Source organism: Aricia agestis, chromosome 3 (assembly GCF_905147365.1).
Source record: "Aricia agestis chromosome 3, ilAriAges1.1, whole genome shotgun sequence".
In the NCBI taxonomy this organism is placed as follows: domain Eukaryota; kingdom Metazoa; phylum Arthropoda; class Insecta; order Lepidoptera; family Lycaenidae; genus Aricia; species Aricia agestis.
In genome coordinates, this window is record NC_056408.1 from 23183566 (window position 1) to 23195742 (window position 12177).

General features: G+C 36.3%; 2 protein-coding genes across 9 annotated transcripts in view; both read right to left on the reverse strand.

Annotated features, from left to right (window-relative positions):
• Positions 1-12177, reverse strand: part of LOC121725729 (protein hu-li tai shao) — a 63019-nt gene that overhangs the window by 38875 nt on the left and 11967 nt on the right. For 6 of the 7 annotated variants that reach the window (XM_042112804.1, XM_042112800.1, XM_042112803.1 and 3 more), the window contains exon 2: positions 4045-4088. The exons of the other annotated variant lie outside the window; for it this stretch is intronic. The gene's annotated coding sequence lies outside the window, so the exon portion shown is untranslated. The remainder of the gene's footprint in view (positions 1-4044; positions 4089-12177) is intronic. 7 annotated transcript variants of the gene reach the window in all.
• On the reverse strand, positions 330-2856 carry LOC121725755. 2 transcript variants are annotated; one of them, XM_042112854.1, is made up of 6 exons: positions 2462-2856; positions 1879-2011; positions 1537-1719; positions 1359-1431; positions 1051-1179; positions 330-756 (listed from the first exon to the last, which is right to left on the reverse strand). In XM_042112854.1, the coding sequence occupies exons 1-6, from the start codon at positions 2509-2511 to the stop codon at positions 404-406; spliced, it is 921 nt and encodes a 306-aa protein (XP_041968788.1). In that variant the 5' UTR covers positions 2512-2856; the 3' UTR covers positions 330-403. The 2 variants fall into 2 exon arrangements, with proteins under 2 accessions (XP_041968788.1, XP_041968789.1); XM_042112855.1 differs by lacking the exon at positions 1537-1719.

Genomic DNA, 12177 nt, shown 5'->3' on the forward strand with positions numbered 1-12177 from the left:
TGAAATAATGATGATGATTTCTATTTCATGGTTTACTTGCTAATTAAAAGTTTTTTTTTGTAAATCATCTTTATTTAATGTGACACACAATTTATACAGTTAAATAACAGCAATTTGTTTCTGATGATATTAAAGTAGTACACAAAGAGCTGCACATATGAGAAACCCGCCTGTCCTTTTTTGGGACTCGCAGTATCTCGTCCATGCCAAATTTCAGCAAAATCGGTTCAGCGGTTTGGGCTTGAAGAGGTAACAGACAGACACACTTTTGCATTTATAATATTAGAATGGATTTGGAATACAACAAAAAAAATGTAAAATTAAAAATTATCATTACACTAAAAAACTAAATTAATCTTGAAATAAATTCACAAATAATTAAGGAAACACATAAATCACATAATTATCTGTTTCCTAAATTACTTGTGAAATTTTTAAAAACATCTAAAAATTGCTGAAATAAATCTATCCACTTTTGCTGTATAGCTAACTCCAACTCCCTAACCCTTATCCTTTCGCGTTCAGCTTCCTGTTGGAAGGCGCGCCATTCAGAGTCCGATCTAAGAAACGCCTGTCTCGCTAGATCGGACTGGGTCTGTGTGCGAGTCCTGCGAACAGGCGAATTTTGGTTTTGGAAAAGGCGTCTGCGCCGAGCACGAGGCGTTAAGGGCAAAGGTATGTTGCCCTGCGATGCACGATTTGATCGAGGTGCAGTGCCAATGCCTGTCGGGCCTGTCTCGCTCCTCTGCAGTCGGTCTGTAATAAGAAAGAAAAATAATATTAGAAGGAAAAAGTCTTAATATCACAATTGAAATGCTATTTTAGATAAAATATAAAGTTACATAATATTAAGTGATACCATTTTTACATAGAATAATAATAGAATAATATTATTATTATAATATTAAGTCAATAGTTAATACATATAATAAAAATATATTGGAAACAACTTTTCAGACTAAATATAAGAAATTGAGACTGCACAGGAATGTGATAAACTGATAACAATAATTTAGAGAATTATACATAGATAGTATTCCAATATTGTACCTGTGGTTACATTATGCGCATCTTCTGGGGGAACAATATGCTCGATGACCGAAGGTTCTAAAACCGAGGCACTATCTGCAGGTAAAGAAAGTCTAGTAGAAGGACCAGGTTGGTTCCAATCTTCATGTGCTGCAAAAAAAACAATTATTACTTATATTATACTGTAGGTGAATAAGTTAAGTCAGACGTCATAAACAATAGTGGAATATGTCTATACTAATATAAACTACATAGTATGTTAAATAATATTATATACTACTCTAGGCATATTCTACCTTTATTTATATTTTATTCATTACAAAACATACCAAGATACATTTCTTGTAGCGGGTGGCTTGCTTGAGATGATGGGTCAGATAGCAATAGAGTGCTAGTTTCTTCCTGTAAATATATGTATTATTAATTAAAAAACACAAAATGGAAACTAAATGAAATCCTTATTATTAATTAAAAAAGACAAAATATAAACTAAGCAGCATAATGTACCTCTAATCCAACTTCATCAATAGTCATAATGCCTGTAGCAGCCTGAGTACCTAGCACACGGAGAACTCTCTCTTCTATCTCAGACAGCTTAAGCTTACGGGCTGGGCCACCACCAGTTGTTAGTGCAGATCTGTGTATGCGACTAGCTTTTCTTTTTATATTGTTTTTGTAATCGCTCCAAACCTTATTCATGCACAAATGCAAAAAAATAGAAAAAGTTACATAGCCAAAAAGAAAGTAAAAATATAAATGTTACGCAAATTATAAAAAGCAAATAATTAACCAACACCAAAATCAGTAGTTAAAGTATGTGTTATACATAGGATAATATTTATATCATACTTTTCTCCATTTCTCGGCGGTCTTGGTGTCCCCAGTAGCATCTGCATTTAAAAGGTCCGTCAACTCATTCCATTTTTGGGCATTAATTACCCTTCCTTGTGGCCCTTCTGAAGGTTTGCTAAGGTCACCGTTTCTAAAAATAAATCTTCAAATAATAAAAACGGAACTCTTGCAAAGCACTTGAAATTTATAATATTTTTCGTGTTCGTAAACTATAAATATATTTGAAATTTTGAAAAAAATATCTATAAAGACGAGGAAATTTACTACTTATAAAAGATTCAGACTCACGAAAGTACGGTCTCCATTTTATAGAATTTAAATTTAACGCTGAAAGTAGCTATATTAACCAAACACTTATTTTAAGGTGTGTATATATTATAATATTTTTTTAGTTCAATGATAATTATACCTAAACATGATTCCGGACAGAATGAGCCTAGCCATAATAATATTATGTCCAATTAACACCTTTTTAAACTTTTATATTAGACTATGTATAAAGAGAAAATACGAGGTACATCATTAAAAATATGTTTAAGTATTTAAAAGTTATAGAAAATTAAATGAAAATAACACTTACTTTTCCATGTATTCCACCATTAATTGAAATTGTGTGGCACTGGTACGCATTTTTATAATACATGTATTTTCGTTCACGTCTTTTACGAAATTAACTGCTATTCACAAGGAAGTGTTTAAGTAGGTAAAATTATCATCACACAAAAAATAATATGAACCAGACGATAGACCCTTGCCAAAACCATTAGAACAAAAAAAGGTAAGATTGTTTGGTTTTCGAGTACACTTGAGCAAGTGGCACTTGTATTTGTAAAATATAGTTTACAAGAAATAGCAATTCTTTATCTTAATACAATAATTTATGGTTCACAAGTTTGTAACTTATCTTTAAAAGTTCAAAATTTGTTTCCAAAATTCATCGAACAATGTCAACATTCAACGTTATTTACATACGATATGCAATCTCTCTTCTTCTCCTTGTATAATGCATACAAGTTTACGAATATATTTGTCTCATACATATACTAATAACAAGTCGCTGTTTTAAATTGGTAGGGTTTTAAGGCCATATGCCGTCTTTGTCTTTTACTCGAGCTAGAAAGAGAGAGCAAAATCAATTATGAAGTTAGCTACATTCCGATTTTTATACTATTATAAACACACGAAAACAACATAAACAATCGTGTCGTCGCTAGCGAGTTTATATGACTCATGGTACGGTTTTTATTGAAAACTATATCGACGCACGTTTGCTCGCTATCGGGTACGGTAAAATCGTATACTTTTTCGATAGCAACTCATGGTAGAGCTACTGGTGGACATCATTCTACGCTCCGCTCCCGACGACAGCGGACGTCAGGAAGTGTTCAATAGCTTTTTAATGACTGAACACACCACGAGCCGCTTCCGTAGCTTTTGTTGTGAATTATCTAGCCATCTCGACGGTCTGGTTTTTGTGCTTTGGACATAAATTACGGTTAATTTTCACGCCTCCTGGAAAGCAGCGTAAAATATTTCAAAAGGCATACACAGTACACACAGACACAGGGCACACAGCTGTTTGTGCCAAATGCAGTTGTTACTCTGGTGCCTTTACAAAAAAATTTGCTGATTTATTTCCAAGCGTGTATACGTACGTGCTGATAAAATATGCGTAATGCGCGATTTCATTTCACATACATAAATATATAGTATATCGCAATATCGCATTGAAATGCTCTTTCGATTAGCCAATAAGAAAACATTTCGAGACATCCCACAAAATGTTGCCAACGCTTAATGGCAATAATTCGCAATAAAAATACTTTATAGCCGTGCTTTTCAGACATTTGCAACGCAGAAAGTTTTACTATCCCCAAGACATGGGGCGAGGACAAAGGAGGAAGGACCCCACTAGGCATCTCTGTGGCGCCGCGCGGGCCGGTCGATACCGCGGAGATACGATTTGACCTGACTAACGAGGGTGTAGGTTCGAAGCCGACGGCACATTGTCGCGACCATTTCAATGTCACCAGACCAATTAAAGAGATCTTATTTTCTCGCGACACCATAATCCATGAGTTTAATTACAAAATTGTTTATGCAGATGTTTGAGAAGAAAAATAATTGACATCAGCGAGCTCATACATGATACACTCTACTTACATGATAGTGTGTCGATCCGCGCTTATGGTCCACTCATACACAATCTGAAACAACAAACGAAAATATTATATACTAGATGTTCCGCGCGGCTTCGCCCGCGTAATTTAGGAATTTCACAGAACCGTACATTTTTCTGCAAAAAATAGCCTATGTCCCCTTCACGTGGTCTATTCTTCATGTTTGCCTACATGTTTGCCAAATAACTTAAATAATATAAAAATTGTTGCAGTAGTTCTTCTGTTATTAAGCAATTTCATATAAATATAGCTTATAGCCTTCCTCGATAAACGGGCTTTCTTAACACTGAAAGAATTTTTCAAATCGGACCAGTAGTTCCTGAGATTAGCGCGTTCAAACAAACAAACAAACTAACAAACTCTACCGCTTTATAATATTATAGTATAGATATAAAAAATAAATATTATATTATTTAAAAGCAATTCTTTTTTTGATTTGCTACTTTGAAATATGAATTCTCTAAATGGGTTTTTGTCATTAAGAAGAACATTTATACGGTCGAATTGAGAAACCTCCTCATTTCTGGAGGTGGGTTAAAAAATTTCGGAAAACAAGCTACTGAAATTCTGAAAAGTAATATACCACCAATATTTAAATATACGCCTAAAAGTTGTTTACTAAGCAATTGTCGCAAATCCGTTTCATTACAAGAACGAGAGAAATAATATATTTCACCCAGGCCTGCCCAGGCTTAACTTTTACCCAGATCGACACAAGTCATACCTTACTGTTCGTAGACTCTAGCTCGCATGACCCCTGCGATCACAAGGCGCATGTTGTGTGTAATTTGGCACATGTATGTAATAGGGCATTTTCAAAAAAATGTGTACCCCTGGTTTTTACCTTGTCCCTTGACTTTGCTACAGATTATTTGTAAAAAATTACATACTAACATTTTGTAATTTTAATGTAGGAGCAAAAACAAGTTTTCTTTTATTAAAATACATTCACGTTTGTATAAAATTTTATTTAGTATGAGATTTATAAGGGTTTTTAAGTACCGAAACCTATTAAATTCACCTGTCCCCTTCCCAGAAGTTGTAACAAAATCTTTAATAACTATTTTTTTTCTTAAAGTAAGTTACTTAAAAAACATATGTTAGATTCCTAAATACTTAATGTATCAATTGAATGTCTTATTATTGAAAAATCTAACATAATTTAACTACAAATTAATTAAAATTATAATCATGAAAAAACAACCCGACCGGAATGTTCGGTTTAGTGACCGTTTTTTTTAGTTTTATAAACATACTACAAAAATATTTTCGGCACTAAATGATAGCACTATATTTCATTGTACATCGAGAAACTTCAATTTGAATTTAGTAGTTAAAAATCTGCTACAAGACGCGGACGCAGGTTGGATGGTTCTTCAGGAACGGTTTATTTGTTCAGATAAGTGACCATATTTTGTAAGCATTATTATACTTTCTCCAACTGTTTTTACTGTTGACACGTTGCAAAATTAGCTTAGTATTTAGTGTAAAAAATGAAATTGTGATAACTATAATCTGTTATTTACAAACACTTTAAAAGTAAAAGAAAGTAATATTACGTGACTTCCGACTTGTGACTTTTCGTATGGTCACATATAATGGAACGGACAAGTCACAACAGGCGGAAAGCATAAGGCTTAGTTCACATTTTAAATAAATTATTTTTTTATTCACAGATTTTATTAAGAAAATTGGAGATTTTTAAACTGGTACGATTAACGTACAAATATATTTTTTATTACTTATGTGTTAAGGTGACGCCGCGTTAAAGTAAAAAACCGTTTTGGATATGTTTTAGATTGTTAGTTTTCTATGAAAGGCCGGCCCGGCCGCTCACAGAAAACAAGCAATGTTACAGCAAAAAATGGAAAGGGCGTAAGCGACAAAATAGTTTTGTCGCGTAATTTCAAAACCATAAATACATTTCATATAAGCTATGGGCAAATTAAAGTGTATGCTTGAACCAATCCATGTACATTTTTGGAAGCTCCCACTCACTCTCCTCTGTTGGAAAAATAGGAATCCTTTTTTTTACACAGGTCTATTTGATTGATTATTCTGTGTTATAAAAGTTGACCAATCGTGTTATGCTATGGGTAAATCAAAGACAAAGACATTGAAAAATCGATATCGCTACAGGCGTCAATCAAGGCGTCGCCTTTACTTAACAGTAACAAATATTTAAAATTTAAGTACCTAAAAGTTTTATTTTTTAAATAATTTTGATTTTATTTTCACTACTTTTCTATCAGTAAAGTTGAAAATCATTTTGTGTCATTGATATTTTTAGATTTATAATAACTAGACATCGGATTATATGCATTTGCATACTTGCATATGCAAATGCATATTATAATGTCACTTTTTAGGCGATAGTGCATATTTTGGCAATTTTGCATATTTCGGTAGTTTAACTTCCATGGGCATTAAGATTGCAATCGGAAAATGTTGGTAGAAAATTATTATTGGCGTATAATAAATAAATAAAAAGTCTTTATTTCAAGAAATTAAAAATCCTGGATTTTATGAAATTATAAAAATTGGCGCTTTTATTAATGTCACTACCGGAAAAGTCTTCAAAAAATAATAAATTTTAATATTAAGTGACTTTTGATTGTGCATATTTTGTGCATATTTCGACCATTTTTCGTGCATATTTGCATGGATATTTCGGCACTTTGATCGTGCATATAATCCGATGTCATTAATAACTTAGGAATTCGTAGACATGTGAACACATCTTTATGATTATGAGATGTTCGTCCCTCTAATTAATGAAGTTAAATCTATGAAATCAAAGAATTTTTTACTTTTACAAGTAGTGCAACAATAAAAATGTTTAAATAAAAGGTTTTTGTGTTATAAAAACTTCTTTAAATTTGTTAAATATTACTTACTCATGTAAAAAAATGAAAAATAACCTAGTGGGTAGGTCACATAGTCACACTATGGATTAAAAATAATTGCTACTCTTGTTGATCCTTGAAATTATCAAAATTCTTTTTAATAAACAATTAAATATGCATTTCACTAGATGAAATAAACGAAGAAATCCATTTATTGCTGTATTTTTTTGTATTAAATTATATTTTACATTTAGTCGCACAACGGAATCTGTTTCGTCGAAAATTCGATTTTGTTTCAATAATATCAGAATAATATAACGTTTTCAGCGTTCTTTTTAACTTATTCCATTAGTTCAATAGTTTTCCTTGTATATGACATTCAAATAAAGGTAAATAAATGACCTTAAAAAATATAGACATATTTTTGCAAGGGTACACGTTTTTTTGAAAATGCCCAATAACGGCTTTCGTCTCTAACGGTAGTTTCAGGATTTTTATTGGCCTCTAATTAAGCAAAACGCTAGGCGTCCAACATAAAAGCCGCACATTGTAAAGGTAAAGATTATATAGACCCTGATTCTTCTTGACAACTTCAATAAAAGTTCACTGGTCCAACAAGCTCCAAAAATCTGCCGTCTAACATATAATTATAATACTATTTTCATGTTTGATAGAATTCGGACTGGACCAAAGCTGCTGGAATAAACTAGCACCAAGAGAATAAGGGGACCTGTGCAATTCAATGGAACTGAGTGCTAAGAAGCAACGGTAGCCAAAGAACTCAACATACATAGTTATCATTTTAAAACATTTAACATTTATCTTTGCTTCTTTGCTGTCTGGACTTTTTTATTTTAAATTTCCCTTCTTCTCAAACACATGTAATGTCTAATGTAAGTTGTAACAAGTATATGCAGGCCTTAAATACTAAACGTCTAAGTTTTTTATCTCTTAGCCCACCTAACCGGTCCCACGGAATCCTTTAAACGTTAGCCTTTTAGGATGCGCGAGCGAGACTGCCTCGTTAGAGGGACGGAGACAAAAAATCCCGTTTCGACGGCCATAATATATTTGGGTTTCAATTTTGGTTGTTGACTTACAAATATTTAAGTTTGCACTTAGAGACACATCCTAAAGGACACAATATGGTAAAGACATAATATTTGTGAGCGCCGACGATAGAATATATGAGTGTCATTAAAAGTTTGACATGTCTGTCTGTCTTTCTGTATGTGTATTGTATGTGTCTGTCCGTGGCATCCTAGCATTCAAGTTTTGGTTTGAAAGCAGCTTATCAACATTTTGGTTTTTGACTCCTTAATTTATATAAATTTATTATTTTTAACAGGTTTTTAATGGAAACTTAATTATAATACGACGTAGAATACGACTATAGTATGTCCCACATATTCCTAACTGTTTTTCGGTGTAGAGATAAGGGGTGCATCTCACGCGATAACATTTGACCTTGGGGAGATAAGCTCTTATCTCTGGTATCATGAAAAACGAAAGTACGTGGGAGAGCCATGCTTCGGCACGAATGGGCCGGCTCGACCAGAGAAATACCACGTTCTCACAGAAAACCGGCGTGAAACAGCGCTTGCGCTGTGTTTCGCCGAGTGAGTGAGTTTACCGGAGGCCCAATCCCCTACCCTATTCCCTTCCCTACCATCCCCTATTCCCTTCCCTACCCTCCCCTATTACCCTATTCCCTCTTAAAAGGTCGGCAACGCACTTGTAGCTCTACTGATGCTGCGAGTGTCAATGGGCGACGGAAGTTGCTTTCCATCAGGTGACCCGTTTGCTCGTTTGCCCCCTTATTTCAATAAAAAAAAAGTACCATTTATTTTGACTGTACTATTTTAACTTCTTCGCTTAAAAGATCTAAGGTAGTCCCGCTACAAGAATTTGGGGCAAATTAAATATTTAAAAGTTTATGGAGAATACTATTGGCACCTAATAAGATTTCATGGCACTAGGTGCTTGAACATGTTGTAGAAATTAATAATACAACAGAATTTTACGAGCACAGCCAAAGTACGTCTGAATTACAAATAACATTTTGACTCCATTATGTAGAGTTCAAATCCAAGATTTGATATCATTTTATAATCAAAGGATTTAAATTTTTAATATTCAGAAATCCAAATTTCCGACCTTGGTGTATGTTAGTCACGTCTTTTTATAAAGTTGGATATTAATGCTAAATACAGGATATGACTAACGTACACACTCGGAGAGCACATCTCTATGTAAATTGCATTCGCAACTATTGCATACTATACTTAATTATTGTACTGTATAGGTCATTCGTAAATTATAATGTCTACCTTTAAGGCGACGCCTTGATAATTTGGCTGTAGCGATATCGATTTTTCTCAGCAATGACTAAAGCTAAGAAATTAAAGTTCATTGTTAGTATTCATCATGATGAATACTAACAATGAACTTTAATTTCTTAGCTTATACTATATCAAGATGCTATGGGTTATTCGAAGACAAAAACATGTTTTTGTCTTCGAATTACCCATAGCATAATACGATTGGTCAACTTCTATAACACAGAATAATCAATCAAAAATACCTCTGTAAAAAAAGGGATTACTATTTTGCCAACAGAGGAGAGTAATATTTTAAGCTTCCAAAAGTACTGGTTTTATAATAATATTGGTTCAAGCATACACTTTAATTTGCCCATAGCGGCGACCGGAGGTCGAAACTTGAAGTCTTGTCGCTTGAGTCGCCAGTGCAAGGGAGTTCCAGTGAGTCGGAACTGGGATGTTGCTGCACGGGATCCAGTGAGTCGGATAGCTGCCGTACGGCGGCCGATGCTACGTGCTGACCACGAGAGGTGTGCTCTACTTGATGACCGGTCGGTGTAGTGATAAAGCCCGATTATGCCGATGAGGAGTCGCCCGGCCGCGGTACATTGCGGCTAGTGGACGAGGTACCCGATGAGACGTTGCTGGCTGGCGCGATGCGGAGGAGCGGGGAGTGACGATGATGAAGGAGGCGTGTTCTGTCGAGGGTCACCAATGTGGGATATACGTGGTGGCTTGTGCCGTGGAAGATCTACCGACCGAGCGGGGTCTAAAATTGTAATATGCTCGGTCAGGCCGGAGCTCTTACAAAATAACCTATTAATTTTATAGCCGAAAACGGAAACATTAGGAATCAGTATCACGGCAAACTACACATAACTTCCCCTAACACCATCACCCTAACAATTTCCGACTTTCCCAAGCCCCCTGTTTCCGCTGATCTACAATTTTCACTGACTTAACAGTCACGACTCCCCACACTATCGGGGCCAATTTGTCGCCAATTGCGGTACATTTTAAGCGGGCCAGAACGAAGTTAGTAACTTAGTACCTAATTAGATTAGCAAATCGGCCGTCGAGCCGATAACCCGGCGATAGTCTGAACAATGGGCGTCGGCCGACGACCCCGCACCACACACTCCACTTTTTAATTTTGCAAACCTTTGGAAACTACACTTACTCATAGTGATAGAAGTTATGAAGCTCTATGCGGCGTTCAGAAAATATTTTGTATGAAATATTTTCTGAATGCCGAATCTACATTTAGGCATTACCGGTTCGCCCAAAACATTTCTCGAAAACGGCTTTGTCCCCGTTAGGTAAGCCATTATTTTCTGACCTATCCAAATATTACTCAGGTAGGGGGACGGATATCACGTGATAATAATTAATGATAGACCATTAATTCTGGCAAATATGACTAATTTCCGGTAAGTAGGCTTTATTTAGTTAGGAGTACCACGATGGATAAAGTATAATATTTGGTTTATTAGCGGCGTATAAAACAATGCATCATTTTATAACTATGTAACCACATCAAGTCTAAAATAGAATAAGCATTATTTCCCGTGCGTGCCGGTCCGGCATAACCCGGCCTAGACCGGCACGACCTTGCGGCCTTGCGGAGTAATTCCGCACCCCGAATTAGGTAATTTGGCGACATCAAACACCATTTCCTGTTTCAACAATGCTGCATTTGAATAGGATTTATATGTCATCATCTGTAACAGCTCGCGAATTGTGAGCCAGTTGAACCGCATTGAATATCAACAATCAAGGTTGGAATAAATTACCGGGTCGCGTTCGAACCTCGCAGGTGCCTCAACAACCACGGTGATCCGGACACTACAGGCTTCCGATCCTGGCGATGCCAAAGTAAATATGTATCCGGGAGTGCGTCAAGAACCCGTTGTTGTCCGGCTGACAGTCGCGTGGAGGCGCATTATGCAGGCGCATACATAACGCAGGCCCGCTCTGATTGTCGCGTGCAGTCGGACGTACCGCCGGCGCGGGGGAGGGGAGATACGCTCTAGTAACTAAATTGATGCAGGGTCGCTGACGTCACCCATTACGGAGTACGGTCGGTCCGAGCGAGCTAATGAATCGGTGGAGTGAGCTATATAAATCCTACAATACATTGTTACTCGGGGCTGCCGGACGAACAGAGGCAAATTGACTAATTGTATCGGAAAACAGTATCGAGGCAGGCATTAAGCATTGGGAGTTTCATTCTGGATGACTGCTGCGGTATTTATCTAAAGGATCCGAGTGAACAAATATCAATTTTATGTCATGTCTTTAAGAAGTCGAAACTACAAAACTAGCTCTGCTCTTAATTGATAATTATGAATAAATCTTCGCGCCTTTCTAAAATAGTTCGAGTGGTTCACAAAACCTCCAGTTGGACGATGTATCCGTTGGACTATAGACCAAGACCACACGTTTGCCAATTGACCAGCGCGATCGAGAAACGATTCGACCTTGTGATAATGAGCTGATGTCATACACACTCACACAGCGCGTCTCCGCGGCCTTGTGCGAGTGACATAACCGGTGACCTACCTTCTGGCTCCTGCCGTCTCAGGATGAGCGTGGGATACGACCCTCCGGCCATTTAACATTGTCCGCCGTATCGTATCACGAACGCTGGTACCAATTTCGACTATTACATGAGACGAGTGTATAACCACTATGTAAAACGAGTTAAGGAGTAGATCAACTTTCAGAATATGGTCAGGGTTACGACACGCATAACTGGATTATCGGTCTACAGTTCTACGGCAGTCGACAATCTGCGCTGTGACATAACAATGAAGCTTAGTAGTTCAGCCTCGAAGTCACAGTAACGATGATGCACTTCTAATATGAGAATTTTAGAGCCAGAACAAGCGCTATCCCCACCCCGGCTGTTGTTATGTCGTAATACCATCACATGCACTCGTGTCAGAA

What these genes read in the sequence shown, in the direction of transcription:
- LOC121725755 (XM_042112854.1), bottom strand. Translation starts at nt 2,511, where the DNA reads ATGCGTACCAGTGCCACACAATTTCAATTAATGGTGGAATACATGGAA. An exon ending in ATGGTGGAATACATGGAAAA is followed by an intron (nt 2,012 to 2,461) that starts GTAAGTGTTATT and finishes ATTTATTTTTAG; the next exon opens with AAACGGTGACCTTAGCAAAC. An exon ending in CCGCCGAGAAATGGAGAAAA is followed by an intron (nt 1,720 to 1,878) that starts GTATGATATAAA and finishes TGCATGAATAAG; the next exon opens with GTTTGGAGCGATTACAAAAA.